At 42.6% G+C, this 23,027-nt stretch overlaps 1 protein-coding gene across 4 annotated transcripts in view; it reads left to right on the top strand.

Annotated features, from left to right (window-relative positions):
* The window catches only part of LOC126035438 (solute carrier family 12 member 2-like), a 124,347-nt gene that overhangs the window by 54,774 nt on the left and 46,546 nt on the right, over window positions 1-23,027 (top strand). For all 4 annotated transcript variants that reach the window (XM_049793990.1, XM_049793989.1, XM_049793988.1 and 1 more), the window contains 5 exons: window positions 8,018-8,125; window positions 9,244-9,367; window positions 10,444-10,545; window positions 11,859-12,014; window positions 13,145-13,244. In XM_049793990.1, coding sequence (XP_049649947.1) covers window positions 8,018-8,125; window positions 9,244-9,367; window positions 10,444-10,545; window positions 11,859-12,014; window positions 13,145-13,244 — 590 coding nt within the window. The remainder of the gene's footprint in view (window positions 1-8,017; window positions 8,126-9,243; window positions 9,368-10,443; window positions 10,546-11,858; window positions 12,015-13,144; window positions 13,245-23,027) is intronic.

Below are 23,027 nucleotides of genomic sequence, written 5' to 3'. Positions count from 1 at the left end.
CCTCGCCCTGCTGCCATCGGGCCTTGCCTCGTCCTCACCTAGCCCTTGCTGCCCTCGGGCCTTGTCTCACCCTTGCCTAGCCCTCGCCTTGCTGCACTCGGGCCTTGCCTTGCGGCACTCGGGCCTCGCCTTACCCTCACCTTGCCTTGCCCTCACCTTGCCTTCACCTCACCACCCTTGGGTTGAGGCTTGTCCTCGCCTCGCCCTTGCCACACCACCCTCAGGCTGAGGCTCACTCTCGCCTCACCCACGCCTTGCCCTCACCTCGCTACCCTTGGGCCAAGGCTCACCCTTGTCTCACTGCCCTTAGGCCAAGTTTAGCCTGTGCCTTGCCCTTGCCTTGTCGCCCTCAGTGCAATGCTTGCCTGCGCTTTGCCACCCTCAGGCCGAGGCTTGCCCAAGCTTCACCACCCTGGGGCTGAGGCTCACCCTTGCCTCGCCCTCGCCTTGCCACCCTTGAGCCCAGGATCGCCTTCACCTCACCCTCGCCCTGCTGCCTTCGGGCCTTGCCTCGTCCTCGCCTCATCCTCACCTCCATGCCCTTGGTCCAAGGCTCACCCCCACCTCGCCTCCCTGCTCTCAGACCGAGGCTCGCCCACACCTCACCCTTGCCTCACCCTCCCCTCAACATCTTCTGGTTGAGGTTCGCCCGCGCCTCACCACCCTTGGGCCGAGGCTTGCTCTCTCCTTGCTGCCCTTGGGCTGAGGATCATCCTATCCTCACTCTCACCTCACCGCCCTTGAGCCAAGGCTCACCCTCGCATTGCCATTGCCTCGCCCTACCCTCACTGCCTTCTGGCAGAGGTTTGCCCATGCCTTGCTGCTCTCAGGCCGAGGCTCACCCACACCTCGCCCTTGCCTCACCCTCCCCTCACTGCCTTCTGGTTGATGCTTGCCCGTGCCTTGCTGCCCTTGGGCTGAGGCTTACCCTCGCCTCACCCTCGACACCCATGGACTGAGCCTTGCTCAATTCTTGCCTTGCCCGATTCTCACTGCTCTCAGGCCGAGGCTTGCCCTCACCTCACTGTCAATGCCCTCGGGCCAAGCCTCGCCCTCACCTCACTGTCAACGCCCTCCGGCCAAGCCTCGCTGTTGCATCGCCCTCGACACCCTTGGGCAGAGGCTCGTCCTCGTCTTGTCCTGACCTCGCTGCCCTCAGGCTGAGGCTGGCTCCTCGTTGCCCTTGGGCCAAGGCTCATCCTCACCTCATCCTTACCTCACTGCCCACCACGGGCCCAAGCTCGCCCTGGCCTCACCCTGACTTTCCCTTCCCTTGCTCTCGCCTCCCCGCCTGCAGGTTGAGGCTCGTGCTTGCTTCACCATCACCTCGCTGCCCTCGGGCCTCTCCTCGCCCTCGCCTTGCTGTCCTTGGGCCAAGGCTCGCCCTTGCCACCCTTGTCTCACAGCCTTCGGCCAAGGTTAGTACATGACTCACCCTTGCCTTGTTGCCCTCAGCATGCTACTTGCCTGCGCTTTGCTGCCCTTGGGCTGAGGCTGGTCCAAGCTTCACCACCCTCAGGCCGAGGCTCGCTCTCACTTCGCCACCCTTGGGATAAGGCTTGCCCTCACCTCTCTGCCCTCAGTCTGAGACTCACCCTCGTCTTGCCCTCGCCTCACCATCTCCTTGCCCTGGCCCTGCCACCCTTGGGACAAGACTCGCCCTTGTCTCACCCTAGCCCTGCTGCCCTTGGGCCAAGGCTCACCCTCACTTTGCCACTATCGCCTTCCCTCGCCTCGCCCTCTCCTCGCTGCTATTGCCTTTTGTCGCTTTGCCCTTGCCTTGCTGCCCATGGGCTGAGGCTCGCCCTTGCCTCACCCTCGCTTCGCCCTCTCCACCCTCACCTTGCCCTCTCCACCCTCGCCTCACCCTCACCTCGCTGCCCTCAGGCCAAGGTTTGCTCTCACCTTGCCTTCATCTCCCCACCCTCTCCTCGCTGTGCATCCCTTGGGCCAAGGCTCACCCTCACCTCGCCCTTGCCTCACCTGGCCCTCATCTTACCCCCAGCCCTTTGGGCCTGGTCTCACCTTGCCCCCTTTCTCCTCTCCATTGCCCTTTCCATGCCCCTAGCTTAGCTCATATGCCCTCGCCTCACCCTAGCCTTGTCCCCAGGTCTTTGGGCCGTGCCTTGCTATTTCCTTGCCCCTGTCTCTCCCCGTCCCTCTTTCCTTGGCTCTCGCCTCACCCTCACCCCATACCCAACTCCTTGGCCCTTGTCCTGCACTGTTTGGGCCTCACCTTTCCCCTGTTTTGTTGAGCCTCACCTCACTTTCTTTCTCCTTTCCTTGGCCCCTGCCTAGCTTGGGCCTTGCCCCAGTCTCCTTGGCCCTCAACTCACCTTCACCTTTTCCGCGGTTCCTTCACCCTTGCCTCGCACTCTTTGGGCCTTGCCTCACCCCCAGCTTCTTTGGCTTCACCTCCCCCAGCTCCTTGCCCCCGGCTCTTTGGGCCTTGCCATCACACCCTAAGCTCCTCGGGCCTCGCCTTGCCCCCAGCACACCCTAAGCTCTTCAGGCCTCAGCTCGCTCTGCCCTGGCTCCTTGGCTCTGGCACCTTGGCCATCATCTCACACTCTTCTCCTTGGGCTTCTCCTTAGCGCTCCCCTAGCCTCCAGCTCATAGGCCCTTGCCTCACTCTTGTCTTTCCCCAGGTTCCTTCACCTTCATTGCACCCTTCCTCTGGCTCCTTGCCTTTCTTTCACCTCACCCTGACCCTGGCTCCTTGGCCCTCACCCCACACTATGTGGGCCTCACCCCCAGTGCCTCTCCCCCAGCACCTCGCCCCCAGCTCCTTGGGCCTTGCCTTGCCCTGCTCACAGGTCCTTGGGCCTTGTCTCTACCTCACCTTGTCCTTCTTTCCTTGAACCTTGCCTTGCTTTGCCTTGGCCTCACCCTCCTTTCCTGGGCCTTGCCTCACTCTCCTTTCTTGGGCTTCACCCTCCTTTCTTGGGCCTTGTCTCACCATCTTCTGCCTCAGCTTGGCCTCCTTTCCTAGGCCTCACCCTCTCCTGCCTCACCTCATTCTCCTTTCCTGATCTTCACCTTCCTCTGCCTCAGCTCACCCTCCTCTGCTTTGCTTTTTCCTCCTTTCTTAATCCTTTCCCTCATTTTCCTCTTCTCGTCATCCTCTTCCCCTCCTCATCCTCCATTCCTGGGTTTTGCCTTACCCTCCTCTTTCCTGCATCACCCTCCTTCCCTGGGCCTTGCCCTCCTTGCCTCGTCCTCCTTTCCTGGGTTTTGCCTCTGTCTTGCCCTCTTCTCATGTACCTTGACCTCCTCCTTTCCTGGGCCTTGCCCCTCCTTTCCTGGGCCTCTTTTCTTGGGTATGCCCCTTCTCTGCATCCCCTTATTTTCTTGGGCATGCCCCTTGTGGTGGTTTGACGCTGTCTGGACTCCAGGTGCCCACCAAAGCCACTCTATCACTCCATCTCCTCAGCTGGGCAGGGGAGACAAAATATAATGAAAGGCTCGTGGGACAGGGAGAGATCACTCACAAATTACTGTCATGGGCAAAACAGATTCAACTTGGGGAAATTAATTTAATTTATTATCAATCAAAAGTCAGAGTAGGATAATGAGAAATAAACCCAAATCTTAAAAACACTTTCCCTCCCACCCCTCCCTTCTTCATGGGCACAACTTCACTCCCAGCTTCTCTACCTCCTCCCACTGAGCGGTGCAGGGGGATGGGGAATGGGGGTTGCGCTCAGTTCATCACATGTTATCTCTGCCACTCCCTACTCCTCACACTCTTCCCCTGCTCCAGCATGGGGTCACTCCCATGGGAGACAGTCTTTCACAACCTTCTCCAGTATGGATCCTTCCCATGGGCTGGAGTTCTTCACGAACTGCTCCAGCATGGGTCCTTTCCATGGGGTGCAGTCCTTCAAGAATGGACTGCTCCAGAGTGGGTCCCCTGTGGGGTTACAAGTCCTGCCAGAAAACCTGCTCCAGCATGGTCTTCTGATGGGGTCACAGCCTCCATCAGGGACATCCACCTGCTCTGGCGTGGGGTCCTCCATGGGCTGCAGGTGGATATCTGCTCCACCATTAACCTCCATGGGCTGCAGGGGAAAAACCTGCCTCACCGTGATCTTCACCGTGGGCTGCAGGTGAATGTCTGCTCCGGCGCCTGGAGCACCTTCTCCCCCTCCTTCTTCACTGACCTTGGTGTCTGCAGAGTTGTTTCTCTTACATATTCTCACTCCTCTCTCTGGCTGCAGTTTCTGTTGCACAGCAACTTTTTTCCCTTCTTAAATATGTTATCAGAGGTGCTACCACTGTTGCTGATTGGCTTGGCCTTGGCCAGCGGCAGGTCCATCTTGGAGCCGGCTGGCACTGGGTCTATCGGACATAGGGGAAGCTTCTAGCACCTTCTCACAGGAGCCAACCCTGTAGCCCCCCCTGCTACCAAAACCTTGCCATGCAAACCCAGTACATCTATGTTGGACTGAGCCACGTATTCACACCCCCCCATGCTGGTCTGGCTAACTCAGAGAGACATTCACACTCTTTTAATGAACTCAGGGAGAAACATTTACACCACCAGTTGATCCACTCAGCTGTTGATAGTTGTTTATCTAAAAAAAGACCATCCTCCGGTGCTCTTTGTGTTGAGATAAAGCCAGCTTTCTTCACAACAGCTGTGGTCTGCCACACCCTACATTATTCCCTGAGTTTCATGGGTACATCATGGTTGCCCATCTCCTTTGAGCTTTCTTCCATTGTAGGGGGTTTACTGGTCAGTCACAACCTGGACTTTAGCAAAGCATTTGACACTGTTTCTCAACAATCAATCACTGAAACCACCTCACCAGGGACATGGTAAAGTCCTCATCACTGGAGGTTTTCAAAATGCAATTGGACAGGGTGCTCGATAATCTCATCTAGGCTCGCTTTTCCACGAAAGCTTGGACCAGATGATCTTTCGAGGTCCCTTCCCACGTGGGCTGTTCTATGATTCTCTCTGGGTGTCTGTTCCTCTCTCTGGGTGTCTCTGTGGAGGTGCCTTGCTCTCTGCTGGTGTGTTTTTGGGCGTCTCTGTGGATTCCTCTCTCTGTGGGTGTCATGCTGTGTGTGTGTGTCTGGGTGTCTCTCTCTGCCTGTGTGTGTGTCTCCAGGTATCTGTGTGTCTCCAGGTGTTGCATTCTGGTGGTCATGGTCTGGTGCTGGGTGTCTCTCTGGTGGTGCCTTTTTCTCTGGCTGTGTGTGGGTGGTTGTTGGTCTCTCTCTGGCTGTGTGTGCACATGCATACCTCTCTGGCAGTGCCTCTCTCCAGCTGTGTGTCTATCTCTGGTGGTATTTCTCTCTGGCTCTGTGTGTATGTATTTGTGTGTCTCTGTTGGTTTGTCTCTAGCTGTGTGTGTTTTTGTGTCTCCGTGTGTGTGTGTCACTGTCTTTGCAGGTGTCTATCTGGCTCGGTGTGTGTGTCTCGGTGTGTGTGTATCACTCTGTTAGTGTTTCTATATGTGCGTGTGTCTCTGGGTGTGGCTGGCTGTCTGTTGCTGTTGATTTCTCTGTGTGTGTGTCTCTGGCAGTGTCTCTGGGTGTGTTTGTGGGTGGGTGGGTGTCTGGGTGTCTCTTTCTGTCTGGGTTACTCTCTCTGGGTGTCTGTCTCTCTTTCTGGGTGTCTGTGTGGTCAGGTGTTATTGAGGGGTGTGTGTGTATCCATGTGTCTGTCTGTCTCCCTGCCTCTGTCAGCCTCCATCTCTGCCTGCCTCTCTGCCTGTCTCTGCCTTAGCCCCCCTCTCTGCCTCTGCCTGTGTCTGTGCATTTCTCTGTCTCTGTCTTGCTGTCTATCTCTCTGACTCGCTGTGTCTCCCCTCCCACCTTTGGAAGAAGCTTCCTAATGTCTTTCTTTTACAGTGGTAACTTGAGTTGTAACTTACTAGCTTTTATAATGAACAAATGCTGTCTGCATACATCTTCGATTTTTCTCAAATTTATAAAATTAAAAAATGGATAGTATAAATAAATGGAGCAATGAACAGAACCCAGAAAGAGAATGTAACATCTGAGTAGATTATAAGAACTAAATTGCAAGGAGTCAATGAAAATATAGTATAGTATGGGCCTTGAAATATCGGTGTTTTAAATTGGATGGAAAGAAAAGCAAGGGAATAGATTTTTAAACAGATTCTGTCCATAAGAAGTCCTTCTTGATCAAGCCATTTTCACAGGAAACAAAATTTTCATACTGCTTCTACTAATGTTGTTCTATGTTTGTTTATTATGTTCTTAAAACATAACTCTTCTCTGAAATATTTGTCGGTAGAGCATTTATACCCTTAATTTCTCTTCCAGAAATATATAAAATTGAGTCTGGCATTTACAACTGTGTCACTTTCTGTAGAGTGTAAATCTACCTTAATCCTGGACATAGAAGGAATAGCTTAATCTTGTGTAACCAAGTATGAAAGTATTCAAAGCACTGAGATAATATGAGGGGAAAGGTTAATGAAGTGTTAGTAGTATGAAAACATTCATGGTATCTTTAACTAATGAGTATGTCTGAGTTGTATGAATAAATGCCTGTCCTACCATAACCTTTTCTGGTGAAATTCAAAAATATTCCAGGAAATCCCATACTTTATTTCTTAAACTACTAACTATAACAGCTACTTCATCACTCTCATCTTATGCATCCACAGATCTTTCATTTCTTTTTAGACAAGGAATGCCTTGAACTGACCAGTGAAACATAATGTAACCTAGAGATTCAGTTTCCTATCTGAGAGGCCCAGCAGTCTTTGACTGTCTGACCTGGAGAAAAATGCCAAATTTTGCCATTAGTTTAGCCCTAGGAATATGAATAGAATTTCCTCAACCATCTGTATATTGTTTCTGGGAGCATGCCCTACTTAATAAGATTGCTTGGAACAGCTGGATTTTACAATTTCAAGTGGCAGTAACTAGACACTTCTGCATTCTTCTTCTCCCTTTCCTTCAGTCCCCATTCTACTATTCTAGAAGAAGTTGCTAGGATGAAAGAGGTATATATTCAGCACAAATAATTCAGAACCTCATTCTGACACTTATATTCTGCTTGAAAGGCAGGCATCATGCTGGGCTTGGTTCATTGACTGAAAACATCAGCTTCTCAAGTTGTTACCAAATTATTTAACACTGGCTGTCTTCAAACAGCCTAGGCTTTTTTTTTTTTCATAAAGAAAATTAATCTAAGTATTGAACTGTGACTGTTCTTAAATCCACAGTTCTGTGTCTTAATTCACTTGAAACATGCAGAGCTGGATGCAGCTATGGTAAGGGAGCAGAGCAGTATAATGGTAGAACAAGGTCTTCAGACAGAAGTTACTTTGTTGGTTTTTTTTTATTTTGGGGTTATTGTCTTATCAACATTGTTCCTTTACACTAAGCCTACTGAGCGTTTGTCACTTTGTTAGTCATCTAGTCTACCAAAAGTCACATATTATATTTCACTCACTGGAGTTACAAAGACATCCTAGGATGTGACCTTGGGGGCATAGAAAGCAAAATTATCCAGTCCTTGTGATTTTGAATGGGAAACAAATTTAATTTCCAGTGAAAGAGATGTTGAGAAACAGATCCATAGACAAGACAAACTTTCCCAAGACGTTCCCTGACTTCAGTGTTTTTGTCACTTGGGTTTCCTGAGACTATGTTATTCAGTGGTAGATTAGTCAAAATATGTAACAGCTTCCAATGCATTTTTCTTCCATAACTTCTTTTCCAATCCTTTTATGAGCTTATGGAGACTAATGCCATAGATTCACATGACTGGAGAATTACATGGTTGGGCTATGTATTGTGTGAAAAGCCACCTTCTCTTGTTCTGAAACTAGGATCTGCTTATCTCACCTGATTTGCCCCTTCGTTCTTGTATTGGAAGAGGCATTGATATGAATGCATGATATTCAAACAGCTTTTAACTGGAGGGTACACAGTATTTTATTTTTCTGTTTGTGTAGTTAATGTTTACATCCATCTGTATAGTATACTTTGTCATGTGCTTTTAAAAAAAATTATGTCTTGCTTTCAGGTGATGAGCATGGTATCAGGATTTGCACCATTAATTTCTGCAGGTATTTTTTCAGCCACCCTTTCTTCTGCATTAGCATCCTTTGTGAGTGCACCTAAGATTTTCCAAGTAAGTATGGAAGCAAAATCATAATCTTTTAAAGAATAATTCTAATTAAGTTTTGAATCATACTTTTGGAAGAGAACTCTGGTATATAGCGTGTTACTGTTCTTAAATATAGCTAAAACATAGTTCATCCCAAATCTTGTGTTTTCGGTTAGTTTGTTAGAGGTAAGTTGTGGCATAACTAATGTTACAGGAGTCTACAAACTCCTTTAGATGGCTTTTGTTAGAACAGGGACCAAGGATCGTATTAGCTGAAATGGTGGTTACTTTTGTCCTAATGGCCATATGTCCCAGGACATTTATATGTAGCAGTTCATCTCTGCTGGTGTCCTTGTTTCTACTCTGAAGAGCAAGGAAAACATAGTCTCCAGATATTCAGATAATTGTTTTCTCTCAGCACTAAGAAATGTTTAAATTTAGTGTCAATGGAACACATACAAAGATTACATATCAAATTAGTTCCTTTCTAGAAGTAATCATAGAAGGAAACCGCATTAAGTAAAACTTGTAGCTGTTGAATCTTAATCCTCAGATAATACGTTATGAAAATAACTCAATATGACTGTATACCAGTTCTTGTATAAGTCACTTTACATTGATTTTGTTGGTGTTCCTGAAAGTATTTTGTTTTACCTTCTTTTTAACCCTTTAATTTCATTTTGTTTTATGAGTTCTCTTTCATTCAGTAAAACTTTAGTATCCTCTAACAATCTTCCCCAAAAGTTCAGTAAGGAGTCAAACATGGAAGGGGTTTTGCTGCAGAATATAAATGCAAGTACTGAAGCAGAGAATTAATTTTACATTGGGCAAACTTTCCAATTTTGGAGGAAACACTGTTTTGTCTCTAAAGAAAGATTCTTTGTTATTGTAAGATGCCAGCAAAATATAGTAGTCAACCACTTGCAAAAAAGTGAAGCTTGTCCTTATAGGTAGAAATTACTGAAGGATAGAATGTAAGAAATGCAAAATGCAAAGACAATTGCAAATAGACCATGTTGGCTATAAACCTTCTTTTTGGAAGATAATGTATGTAGTGAAAGACCACATTAGTAAGTATTTATAAAGATACATTTTTGAACAAAATGCATATTAACTTTTGAATCTTTTTTTTTTTTTTTTAGGCTTTGTGCAAGGACAACATTTATCCAGGATTTCTGATGTTTGCTAAAGGCTATGGGAAGAACAATGAACCACTGAGAGGATATCTTCTAACATTCTTAATTGCTCTTGGATTCATATTAATTGGTTAGTTTTAAATTATAATAAATTTCAATATCCTTTTGTCCTTATGAAGCATACTATTCTATCTCATAAGTTGATAACAATGTCCTTTGAGGTTTAATGCTCAGTTTGATTTTAAGCCTGCATTCTAAATATGTTTAGTTTGAGGACTCTTTTCTCCTGTCTTCTACATATAACTCTATCTAGAATTAGAATAAATCTGAACTGTAACAATACTGCATTTTACTTAATCATCTCAGATATCTGGTCTTAGATACTGTCAATCAATGAAAATATAGCTTTAGCTTGAGGTAGAGAGATGTTATACAACGTAAATGTGAAAGTTTCTTTCAGATTTTTAATAATTATAAACATAACTTTGGTAAATGTCAAACTTACATGAACAGGACTTTCAAAAGTATGGTGTTCTGTTAAGCTATGAACAATAGAGATGACAGCTGATGTCACTGTTGCCAAAGGCTAGTCTAGATAGGAATACAGGTCTTTTGAATAGATGGCAAACTAATTGTGCTATGTTCACCCATGTGTCCTTATGCTAGTGCTATTAAACTTCTTTTTCCTATTTGCTCATTCATCCTTCCCCTATCTCTGTTTAAGGTAGGTATAGCAATGCTGTCTCTACTGTCTCTTAATCTTATTAGTCTCTTATTCTGTGCTGTTTGAGAATTGAGACTTTAGCTAGAGACATACTGTGTATATATTAACGCTCTGTCCACTGCTTCTGAGGTTCTTCAGAACTCAGTACATTGCTGCACTGTTTGATCAAGCCACACAGGGAAAGAAATCTCCTGAATGAATTATTTTGAGAAAGTATGTAGCACTTCAAAACAGTTGATAGCATGGAAAAACATTTATTTCTTAAAACTAAAAGTTACACTTCCTGTCTATTAGAAGGTAACTCACAGTCAGTAAATAAGAGGCTATTAAGTTAATAGCTCTGTTGAACAGAAAGGACAAACTACTACTCTGTAGAGAGCATCATAAAATAAGGTTGTTTGTAGCAGATTTTTTACTCTGGAATCTATAAAGCCATTTTATGACATATTTCATAACAGCTTGCTTTGTTTTTTATTTTATAGCTGAACTGAACATCATTGCTCCAATTATCTCTAATTTCTTCTTGGCTTCATATGCCTTGATTAACTTCTCTGTATTCCACGCTTCTCTAGCAAAATCTCCAGGTAGGAACCATATTTTGGGGGTGAAAGTTTAATCTGCAATTTCTAGATGCAGAAACACTTTTTATAAGGTAGTAAGTTAAATGTCTAGTTTAATTTATTTATTAAATGTCTATTTGATTTTCATTGTGCATCTGAATTGCAAGCTTAATATGGTGTATGCTTGGGTCTTCTGAAGTTTTGAGGACTAAGTGATCCATGCCCAGTAAAGCTTGGGAGCTACTGATTTTGGTCATATTTGCTGAGACACAAGATAATTCAATGTTTATTCAGAAACTCTCAAATGGATCTCTGATGATATCTGCCACTGTCGTATCTCCTTTCTGTGATTAAATTCCTTTAAGGACTATCACTTGAAGAATGCTTTCTTGCTAATTCAGTATCTGGAGTTCAAGACCCACCCTTTTCTCTTCTTTGGATTTATCTCTTAATATGTTTAGTCTTCCAGTGCAGAAGAAACTGGAATTGCAAGGTAGTATTGCCATATTTTTATAGCCTTTGTTTGGTGTGGGAGGCTAGTTAGAATAAAGGAAGAAGCCAAATGACAATACTTATAGAACCAATGGATCTCATGCTCAGTCCTCTATTGGTTCATAATGAAATAAATAATGTCACTAAAAGGTTCTTATCTACTGAACTGATAAATATAATTATTTTTTTCAGAGCATTTGCATAACTCAGTGTCTACATAACAGGTGTATGTCTAATACAGTCGTTAATCTTGTGTATGTTGGGGGGGTGGTCTTGGGGTTGTGTATTTACCTGATCTTGGATAAACTTGTGACAAATAAGGGTGTAAAACAGTGGCAATCCAGTACTTTGACATATTTGCATTCTGCTAGGATACATCTGTCCTTTTTCTTTTAATGTGAAAATTTCTAGTCACATGGAAATGTTAAAAATACACACCTAGAACCAGTTAGTATGTGATAGAGACACTTGATAATTCCTGTTATACTACCTTCAAAAGCAAAAATCAACTGTGTAATGCAAGCTATTGCCAAAGGTTCTAGTAGCCTGTTTTAATAGATATACTGGCACAAACTCTCTTTGAGACACACTTTTAGAGATGGAAATGTTTCTAATTTTGCCCTCTATTTAAAAAAGATGCAAATTAATATCAAATGTGTTGGAAAATTGGAAGTGTAAAAGTGTCAAAGTCCTTATTTTGTACATTACTGAAACCAATGCACATTATTATGAAATGTGATGCAGAGCACTGAGGAAGAAAGATGAACAGCTTTTACCTTCCCCTTCCCTTGGAGCAGTGATTAAATTGTCTTCCCCTTTCCCCTCCCCTATCCTATTTTGAGTAGGTTGGCGTCCTGCTTTCAAATACTACAATATGTGGATTTCTCTTGTTGGAGCTATTCTGTGCTGCATTGTAATGTTTGTCATTAATTGGTGGGCAGCACTTCTAACATATGTCATAGTCCTTGGACTCTATATTTATGTCACTTACAAGAAACCAGGTATGTATAGGGATTTCTTCTGGTTTTGGTGTGGGGAAGTGGGGAGTAGAGGAAGGAAAAGGTCATGTTGTTTAGAGAAAAATGAAACCTTAATTCTATTTGGATGGCTAGTTCAAAATTCTGTTTCAGACTTTCCAGTTGCAATGAAATAGAATTATGCCTGTATATTCATTGCTGTTGTCTTCCCTCCCACCCAAGTATATCAAGATCCATCCAAATCTAACATGTTTGCCCTTAGACATAAACATTTGAATGAAAGTTAGAGGGCAAGGTGCATATGAGAAGAGCTTGGGTTGCAGTGTTGAAGGCACCAGAAAAGCATGTTTTGACAGGAAATTAAAGGAGATGCTCCTGTACTCTTCTGAATTGGAAAGGGATTTGTGTAGTGTTTGTGGTTTTTTTCAATAAATCATTCCTGTAGCTATGAATAACAATTTATACACTTTCTTCCTTCCCTTTAAGAACACTATATGATTATAAGTGCAACATGGAGCAGGATTGAGCCAAAAAGTGTTCCTGAAGTTGACAATAAGGAAAAAGCAAAATCCTATGCTGTGAAGATTATAAAGTACTTAAATGATAAATTAATTGTAACTAGCAAAATAAGAACATATATGGGAACAACTAGAGAGGATACTAAGAGTTTTAATTTCCTCATAAAAATAATATTCTAAAAGGAACTGCATAATCTAGTCTGTCCTCTTTATTGCATCAAAAGTTATTCATTGAAAGTATTTGACTTAGTTTAGACAATGCTTTGCAAGGTTAATTTTTGCTTTGCTGTGATGTAGAATAACTAAACATCTTTTTTCCTAAATGTTAATTTTTTTAACTGAAGTTGACAGTGTTTGCAATGTTGGAAACAACTCGGTTCCTTCTCTTTTTCCTCTTGTTTTCCTCTCCTTTTCTTCTCTTTTTCTTCTCTTTTTCCTCCTTTTTCTTCTTTATTATAAAATATCAAACTGTAACTTCTATTGGACATCTTCTACAGGAATGTTATCTTTAAATAGAATTGCCTATTTAGTTGTAGGGTCTTTTAGCCAGTTGGTGTTCAACATTCATTTTGTGATCATGTAGTCTTATGTTGAACTGCTTTAAATAAAATATTGAAATTTCATATCTTCCCACAGATGTGAATTGGGGATCCTCAACACAAGCTTTGACTTACTTGAATGCACTACAGCATTCTATTCATCTCTCAGGAGTGGAAGATCATGTGAAAAACTTCAGGTAACAGTTAATGATATTATTAAGGACATTGGAAATGACTTCTGCTATGTAGCCAGCAGGGTAGGGTTGTGATGTTTCCTATCATGGTTTCCATTAAATTGCCTGTTCACCTCCTATGGGTTATAATAACTTTGAATTGCACTATCTTAGCCTCTGGGCATATCTACATTAGCATTTTATTTCTGATCAGGAGTGCACTTCAGAAGCAAGTCTGTTGATGATGCCTGTTTACTGCACTTCAGTTTGTATCATGGACTGGTGGTCTTGGGGCATGTAAATTGGATTCCTTTTTGATGAAACTGAATTGGAAGATGTGCTCCAAACTGCTAATGGGCATTCAGTCAATGTGATCAGGCTAAAACTGATCTAACCAAAAATCCCTGAAATATGTATAATACGTATGTTGTGTCCTCAACACTAGCTGATTCACATCAGGGGTATTCTTCTGTTGCACTGCAGTAATGACAAACAGGCTACACTAGCACTCTTTACACAACTGAAGGAGAGAACTGATTTTTTTCATTAGCCAGCATGGCTGCCCAAGAAGTGTTCTATTGAAGTAGGTAATTGCCTATCCTATAGTATGTATGCTGCTTTTATGGAATGAGCTATTCTAGAAGAAAGGTGCTTCAAAACATTTTAACAGAAGGTGTTGATTACTTAAACCTTCCTCTAAATAGATACACTCATAGATGGAACAGGACTTCAGCAGGTGATCTTGTCTAACCATCCACTCAATTGGCTTAGTGCAGAGACATCTGCAAAGTTAGATTCAACTTTGTTAGATCAGGTTGTTCAGGACTACATCCAATCAAGTTTTGAGTATTTCCAATGATGGAGATTTTGCAGGTTCTCTGAGCAATCTTTCTGTCACGACCTGGGCTGGACAGACCAAGGAGTAGTGTTGAATTCAGAATTCCCTCGGGCTAAATTAAGGTGAAATGACACCAAACGATCAGTTAAACATTTTATTCATGACAGAAGCAAACTGAACTTGGGAGGCATAACAGTAGGTGGTGGGGTTTCTCACAACAGGAATTGGCATGAGACTACCTCAGTAAACCGTGTAACCCATGGTAACCATACACATCAATTCAGGGAATAAGGAGATCCCTCCTGTTGAATCATGAGGTTCAGAGCAGACCCCCTTGCTTTCCAGACTCCTTCTCAGAGAAGGGCCTAGGGGCGGCTGGATCCACTCTTAGTCCCAGACTTGGTCAACAGTTTATGTCTTAAAGGGATGAGGTGTAGGGATTATGGAAACGGAAGGAGAAAGAGAGAGCAAGACAGAGAGAGAAAAGGAAGGGAGAAAGATTTCATCGGTCCTGGGTCCAGCGTTGGTTCAGTCAGCCGAGGGGTCCAGTTCTGGTGGGCTTGTGCACATGTGGGGCTTCAGTTTGTGTCCTTTTATCATCCTTGCCCCTCCTTTGGGTGGGCACTCAAACTCATTAGGCTAACTAGGTGTCATGAGCAGTTTGTGAGCCTTTGGGCTTGGGGGTCGTTTTGGGAGTAACTTCCCCTTCCCTCCATGGTGATCTTTTGCAATGCATGGTGAGCTGCCCTGCTCAGCATATCAGAACAGGGAGCTGAGCACCCTCCACATGCCCTCCCTGTCCTGTTGCTGATGGGTGCTGATCGGCTTCTTTTCACCTGTGGTTCCTTGCTGGGCAGGGTTCCTTGTTATGCAGAATTCTTGTTAAGCAGAACTTGCCCCACCACAATGTTTGAGACATTAACTCTTTCAGTCTCTCACACTTTCACAGTGTTAGACCACCCTCTTTTTTTTTTTCTTAATGTTGGAATGTCCTATGTTATATCTTCAGTTGCCCATTGTCTTTTTTTTCTGTGCACCTCTGTTGCCGAAATCCGGAATAAAACTCCTTAACAGCAATGAGAAGAAGCAGGCACTCCTTTATTGCAGCGCTGGGCACACAGGGGATCACTCCACCTAGTGTGTGCCCCTGTCTGTTTTAATCATGCAGGTTAAATACACACCTGTCATACATATTCACTAGATTTCTGGGAAATATCATACATAATCATCAATTGTCCAAAAGATCATTAGCATATATAAATGTCCTTTTACGCAGGCGTAGTGAAGTCTCTGGTGGTCTTCATAAGCCCTCTGGTGGTCTTCCATAGTCTTCCTCACCTTGTCCGATAGTTGACCTCTCTTATACGATTCTGCGCAGTACAGTTTTACCGCTTACATAAAAGTACATTCAATGTTAATTCTTCAATTTAACATTTCTAGTGATTGGTTCCCAGTTACATCACCTCATCAATATTCTTATACTATGACATCCATTGGTTAATCTTACTTATCCCATTAACTGGTCTTTTGATCAAAGTAGGGTTTGTAAACCACAGAGCTAAGGTCCATAACGATCTCTCTCTTTGCTCTTTAAAGCAAAACACGACAATCTAACAAATCTATCTAAATTTCTATGGTCAACCGATCTAAGACAATACTTATTCTTTTATAATTCCTTACTGGACATTTTGTATGCTCCTTGGTTTCTATAACTATTGCAAGCTTCAAACTCCTATTCTACAGTCTTTTTCCCTTTTCACTAAGCCTGTCTAATGTTAAATTCTAATTTTTATCAAATATTGGTAACATTTCCCCCCTTTGAAAGTTTTGAAAATCATTTCAATACTTTCACATTAACTACATAACATTTCTCTACTAGTATTTCGAAAATCAATATTCGTTTCAGCATATTGTGGTGGTGGACTATATTCTGGTGGAATAGTTGGAACCTCTCTCATGATCATGCGATTTACTGCAATTTTATTAGTAAATTGTCTCTTTAGACAAACATATGTCAGCATGATCATCAAAAAGACAATTAGTAACAGAAACAAAGTTTTAATCATGGATTTTAACCAAGAACTCAGATTCCACCCTAATCCACTAAAAATTTTTCCTAGCCAATCTTCTGACATATCCTCTCGAATGGTCTCGGTTTCTTTTTCAACTTTGCTCAATAGCTCCAGATCATGTTCTACGTCTTGAGTAACATTAGGAATATGTATACAACAATGGTCCAATCTACCTTTGAGGTATCCACACACTCCATGTTCTTTAAGTAGGAGTAGGTCTAAGGCCATTCTATTTTGAAGAGTCATCCTGGAAGTTGCCTGCAGCTGAATATTTAATTCCTTAAACCCCCTCTTTGTAATGTTTGCCAATTTTTCTACCTGACCTGTTAAATGATAAAGCCATTCTCTATTTCTATATGAAGCTATTGGGTTCAAAAGGGATTCAAGAGCCCAGCCAATTTTTACTCCTGTTGATGGTTCGTTCCATATTTCGTCATCTGTTTCAGATCTCTTGGTCCGTTTTAACTTTAAATTCTCCAAGGGTCCTTTAAATGGTGATTTCTTCCAAATCGGGCACAATGTTGGCATGCCTAAAATAATTTGTTTTACCGTACCATCTAGTGATAACTGAGTAGTCCAGGTTCCATCACTTAATGCCCAAACCAAATGTCCTGGACTCTGAATGGTAGTTTTTCTGCAACTGAAAAAGGTTCCCCTTTTAGGCATGAATGTCTCAGTTAATTTGAGATCATTTTTAAGTCCCCTACACAAGCAGCCGTATTTCAAGGCCGCAGCTAAAGGGGGAATTCTTTCTATTGCTGGGTCTGTAGTACTACAATCGTAATTTTTTTCACATTTCCACCAAGATACTATTTTCTCTTTTATCCGCAATGTACTTTTTCTGTCATTTACAGATGGCCAAACTGTAAGAACTGATCCATCCCAAATGATACACCAAGAAGTTTTTGCCATATATTGAAATTGAGATATTATGGCCATAGACCATATTGAATCCCAACTTTCTGTGTTTTCTGGGATAGTCTGATTAGTCTCATCACATTTCCATTCCATAATGCTCCGACTCCCGTTAGTTTTGACCTGTACATCATACGAACACCAGCCCCTCGGACTACCAACAACAAACATGTCTCCTATAGAAGAGGCCGGTGTAAACTTGTGATTCAATAATTTCAAACAATCTTCTTCTCTGCCCATCCATTTCCATTGTTTTCTGATGACCTTTACCTGCTCGGACCATTGTGTCACTGGCACTTGTTTACAATGAGTGGTTCTGTTTTTATGTTCCAGGGTGGTTAAATTCATAGTTAGAATTCCCCAAGGGATAGTTTCCCCCACTGCTCTTGGTATTGGTAAACAAGCAGTGATCTGAGTAACATTCTGTAAGTGGGCAAATCCTTTAATCAATCCTAACATCAAATTTTCCTCAGCCGATTTTTTTGGAATGCCAATCAATTGTTCTGTTTCTATTTGTCTTTTGTTCCTATTCATCGGTTCCGTCCAGGTTTCCACCAACATCATCTGCCAAACCAATAAAAAAAGAACAATCACAAAATTAGGCATGTTTCAGAGTCAGTTTCAAGGTCTCTGGGTCACGGCTAATGATTTTCCATGTAGCAGGTGCCTTCTTTACTCGGGTGTAGTGTATCCAAGCATCTGATTCGGCAATCTTAACAGCAGTGAAGGTAGTCAACAATATTTGAAAGGGTCCTTTCCAGCGCTCTTGTAGAGGTTCAGAAGCCCATGTCTTCACATAGACATAATCACCTGGCTGGAAATCATGCACTGGATTTTCCAAAGACAGAGGTCTGCTCCAAACAATCGCACTCCGCAGCGCAGTTAAAATTTTCCCTAAAGAAAGTAAATAGTTATACACATCTTGTTTTCCTTTTAAATGTGTGCTCAAATTTGGTTCGGGAGATTCATAAGGTTTTCCATATAGTAATTCATAAGGACTAATTAGTGTCCCACTCTTTGGTTGGATCCGAACTCTTAAAAGAGCTAATGGGAGTGCCTGGGGCCATTTCAAATTGGTTTCTTGTCAGATTTTACTAATTTGTCTTTTTAGTGTTTGATTCATTCTTTCCACCTTTCCGCTAGATTGTGGTCTCCAAGGTGTATGTAGATCCCACGTAATTCCCAAAATTCTACTAACACCCTGGACCACTTCTGCAACAAAGTGGGAGCCTCTATCAGAAGAGATTCCAATAGGTACTCCAAATCTCAGGATGATTTCTTGTAATAACCATTTTATGACTTCCTTTGATTGATTGGTCCGACAGGGAAAAGCTTCTGGCCATCCTGTAAAAGTATCAACCCCCACCAAAATGTATCGATACCCATTTTGTCGAGGTAACTCTGAAAAATCTATTTGCCAATAGTCCCCTGGTTCCACTCCTGATTTCACTATCCCCATTTGGACCTTTTTCTTTACTACTGGATTGTTTTTCAAACATATTTCACACTTAGCAGTTGTCATTTTAGCTATTTCTAACATTTTTACTGATACCACTTGCCTTCTCAAAAAGGTTACTAATGCTTCCGCTCCCCAATGGCACTCTTTATGTTTTGTCTGTACTATTTCCCTCATCACAAATGGTGGGACTACTACTTGTCCTTTTGATGTCACCCACCATCCTTCCAAACTTTTCTTTGCATTTAATAGTTTCCCCAATTTCTCATCCTCTTCCGAATATTTAGGCTTTTCCTTTGGTAGTACAACAGTTTTTGTGGGGATTAACGCCAATTGTAAGGTTTTCCTTTTGGCTGCTTCTCTAGCTGTTTTATCTGCTAGTCTATTCCCTATAATTTCTTTTGTGTTCCCTGTTTGATGTGCTTTACAGTGCATGATTGCTACTGCAGTTGGTTTCTGTACTGCTTGTAGTAAATGCAAAATCTCCTCTTTATATTTAATGTTGGACCCCTGAGAGGATAATAATCCTCTTTCTTTCCATAAAAACCCATGGACATGGACCACGCCAAATGCGTATTTCGAATCAGTCCAAATGTTTACTTTCTTTTCTGTACTCAATTCTAGAGCCCTTGTCAAAGCCACTAATTCTGCCTTCTGGGCTGAAGTTGTGCTAGGCAAGGTATTGGCTTCTATGACTGATTTTTCAGTTGTTACCGCATATCCTGCATAGCGAACTCCACTTTCAACGAAACTGCTACCATCTGTGTACAACTCCCAGTCCGGGTTGTCCATTGGTACATCCTTTAGATCCTCTCGACTGGAATACACATATTCGATAGTAGTCAGGCAATCGTGTTCCAGTTGTCCTTCTTCCTGTACAGAACTTAGAAAGACTGCAGGATTAGTCAGGTTAGTAGTTCTCAAAATCACATCATCTTGCTCCATTAAAATTACTTGATATTTCATCATTCTGCTCGGGGATAGCCAATGGCCCCCCTTTTGCTCCAACACTGATATCACCATATGTGGCACATATACCACCATCGTTCTTCCCAGAGTCAATTTTCGAGCTTCCTGTATTATCATCACGGTGGCTGCTACTGCTCTCAAACAAGCAGGCCAACCTTTACTTACAAAGTCCAATTGTTTGGAAAAATATCCAACCGGTCGCTTCCAACTTCCCACCTTCTGGGTCAACACCCCCAATGCAATGTGTTGTTTCTCATGTACAAATAACTGGAAATCTTTAGTCAAATCCCAAGTCCCAAGGCTGGTGCTGTCATCAAGGACTGTTTTAAACTCTTGAAAGCTCCTTGTTGATCTGGACCCCATTCGAATGGTGGGCCTTTAAGAGCTTCATACAATGGCTTAACCAACAGACCATAATTCATTATCCATAGCCGACACCACCCAGCCATTCCCAAAAAGGTTCTCAATTCATGGGTATTTCTTGGCTCCGGAATACTGCAGATTGCTTCTTTCCGCTCTATTCCCAACTGTCTTTGTCCTTTGGAGATTTCAAAACCCAGATATATCACAGTCTGTTTTGCTATCTGGGCCTTAGTTTTAGAGACTTTATATCCACTTAGCCCCCAAAAATTTAAAAGATCAATCGTTACCTTTATACATGCTGATCTCTCTTCCGTAGCTCTCAGTATGTCATCTACGTACTGAAGGAGCAAATGTCCAGATTTGGGACCATCTTGTTTCCACACCTCAAGTTCTTTTGCTAATTGGCTTCCAAAAATTGTCGGGCTGTTCTTAAATCCTTGAGGCAGTCTTGTCCATGTCAGTTGCGTTTTTCGCCCTGTGTCCGGATTTTCCCACTTGAAAGCAAATAATTTTCGACTTCCTTCTTCCAGGGGTATACAAAAGAAAGCATCTTTCAAATCAAGCACTGTAAACCACTGATGATTCTCCCCTAGAGCCGTTAACAGTGTATATGGATTAGCCACTACAGGGTGTATATCTTTCACTATCTGATTTATTGCCCTCAGATCCTGTACTAATCTGTATTCTCCTGATGGCTTTTTCACTGGTAAAATTGGAGTATTATATTCAGATTCACATTCCTCTAAAATTCCATATTTCAAAAATTTATCAATTAATTTCTTGATTCCCAATCTAGCCTCCAGTTTAATTGGATATTGCTTTAATCTCACTGGCCTCACATTCTCTTTCAGTTCCACCTTAACAGGTTGTGCCATTTTAGATTTTCCAGGTATCTCTGTGTTCCAAACTGTAGGAATCACCGCATCATCAATTTCTTGTGGCACCTCCTGAGTCTTAACCTTTTCCTGTATCATCAGTATTTCTCCTGTCTTTGATTCCGGGATCTTTAAAAGAATTTCTCCTCCTTCAAAAACTATTTGTGCGTTTAATTTGGATAACAAATCTCGACCCAACAAGGGTATCGGACATTCTGGCACATACAAAAATTCATGTGTAATCGCCTTATTTCCAAATTTTAGATCAAGGGGTTGAAAGAATGGCCTATTTTCCTGTTTCCCTGTCGCTCCAATTATGGTTGCTGTTTTATCTCCTAATTTTCCTTTACGAGTATTTAAAACAGAATATACAGCTCCTGTATCTACTAGGAATTCAACTTTATCATTTCCCAGCTTAATTGTAACCAGAGGTTCAGCTGGGCTCCCCTCCGGTCCCCTTCATTCATCCAGGGTCATCATTTTCACGACCTCTTGCTGATTTGTTTGCAGCTGAGGACAATCCTTTTTCCAATGTCCGTTCTCTCTGCAATAAGCACACTGGTTTATTCCTAAAGGTGCATTAAGATCCCGGTTACCAAAGTTCTTAAAACCTCCTCTTCCTCGGGTTCGTCCCCTTCCTCTTGCTGCACCCCCTGTTAAAACAGCTATTAACCTACTTTCTCTAACTTTTTCTTTCTTTTCTCTCCTTTGTTCCTCCTCCTTTTCCCGATTATTATAAACTTTCCATGCTGTTTCTAACATTTTATTCAGATTTCTTGAATCCTCCCCCTCCAATTTTTGGAGCTTTCTCCTTATATCAGGTGCCGACTGTCCCATAAAAATCGAGGCCAGCTGTTGCTGTTCTGCCTCTGTTTCCAGTTTTAAATCAGTATATTTTCGGGCAGTTTCCTTCAATTTCTCCAAGAACACAGAAGGAGATTCATTTTTGTCTTGTTTTATCTCATATAATTTGGACCAATTCAAAGCTTTTGGCATTGCATGTTTTACTCCATACAATACCCACCTTTGGTACCGAGTTAACCTTCTTCTATCTACAGGGTCATTTGGATCCCACTGAGGGTCTCCTGAAGGAAAACTCTGTTCCAAAGTTCCAGAGAGTGTTTCATTCATATGTGCTGCCTCTGCTTGAGCTTTTCCGGTTTTTAATACCATCTGTTTCTCAGTGCTGTCCAATAAATTATCCAGTATTACTTGCAAATCATTCCAATCAGGATCCTGGGTTCCAATAATTGTTTCTACAACTCTTCCTACTCTCTCCGGGTCCTCCCTATAAACCCCTGCTGCCTGTTTCCATGCCATCAAATCCGTAATAGAAAACGGCACCTTAACATATACTGGTCCATGCTGTCCCACTCCCTGTCTTAAAGGAGCCAACAAATGAGATTGCTGCCGAGTTCTCCGAGACACTGGAGTGTGGACTATTACCTCTGGTGTTTCATTAACTTCTTCCCCTGTCCTAGTACTATCTGGTTCTATTATTCTCCCTGATTCAATACTCCTTTCCCGTGCATGTGAGGAAGAGGGATCCCGATCCTCCCTTGGTGGGGCTATTTCTAACTCTAATTCTATTTCATCCTCTTTTGGTACCGTACATTTAATGCACCTTCTTCCAATATCACAAGCCGAACAGCAACTCTTAATTTTCTTATTTTCTGCAGTCAATGACATCACCAAATTATCTCGACTAATTAACTTGCATTCCTTTTGCCAATCCGTCCTTTGTCTTAAGTAAAAGAACAAATCTACATATGGCACTTCACTCCATTTACCTTCTCTCCTACAAAATAACATTAACTGTAATATAGTATTATAACTTAAAGTTCCATTTGTTGGCCATTTTTCCTGATCTTCCAAAACATACAAGGGCCACCAGTGATTACAATATTCAATCATTTGATTTTTACGTAAATCATCATGCAGTTCACCCCAATGTGCCAACAACCATCCCAACGGAGATGTTTTCGGTATCTTTCCATCAGTGGATAAATTTCCCATACTCTTACTCTTAAATAATTTGGTCAATGCCATTATGTTTATATCCAATACCGAATATCTACTGAATATGTCTAATATCAAATACTGACCCAAATATCAAATGCCAAGTATCAGATACGGAGTTTCAAATACCGAATGCATGCATCAAATACCAGGTATCAAACGAATACAAATAACAATTGTTGCCAGGTAATGGAGTCCACCTGCTTGTCTAGGGCACGGACAGAGCCGAGTTCCCTAGGCAAAAGTCATAACCAATATCCCCTGGCAAGATTATTAATCAACAAAATATACTCCACACTT

This window comes from Accipiter gentilis, chromosome W (genome assembly GCF_929443795.1).
Source record: "Accipiter gentilis chromosome W, bAccGen1.1, whole genome shotgun sequence".
NCBI classification, from domain to species: domain Eukaryota; kingdom Metazoa; phylum Chordata; class Aves; order Accipitriformes; family Accipitridae; genus Astur; species Astur gentilis.
Note: the sequence above shows the minus strand (reverse complement) of the source record. Positions and strands in the feature narration are given on the sequence as shown.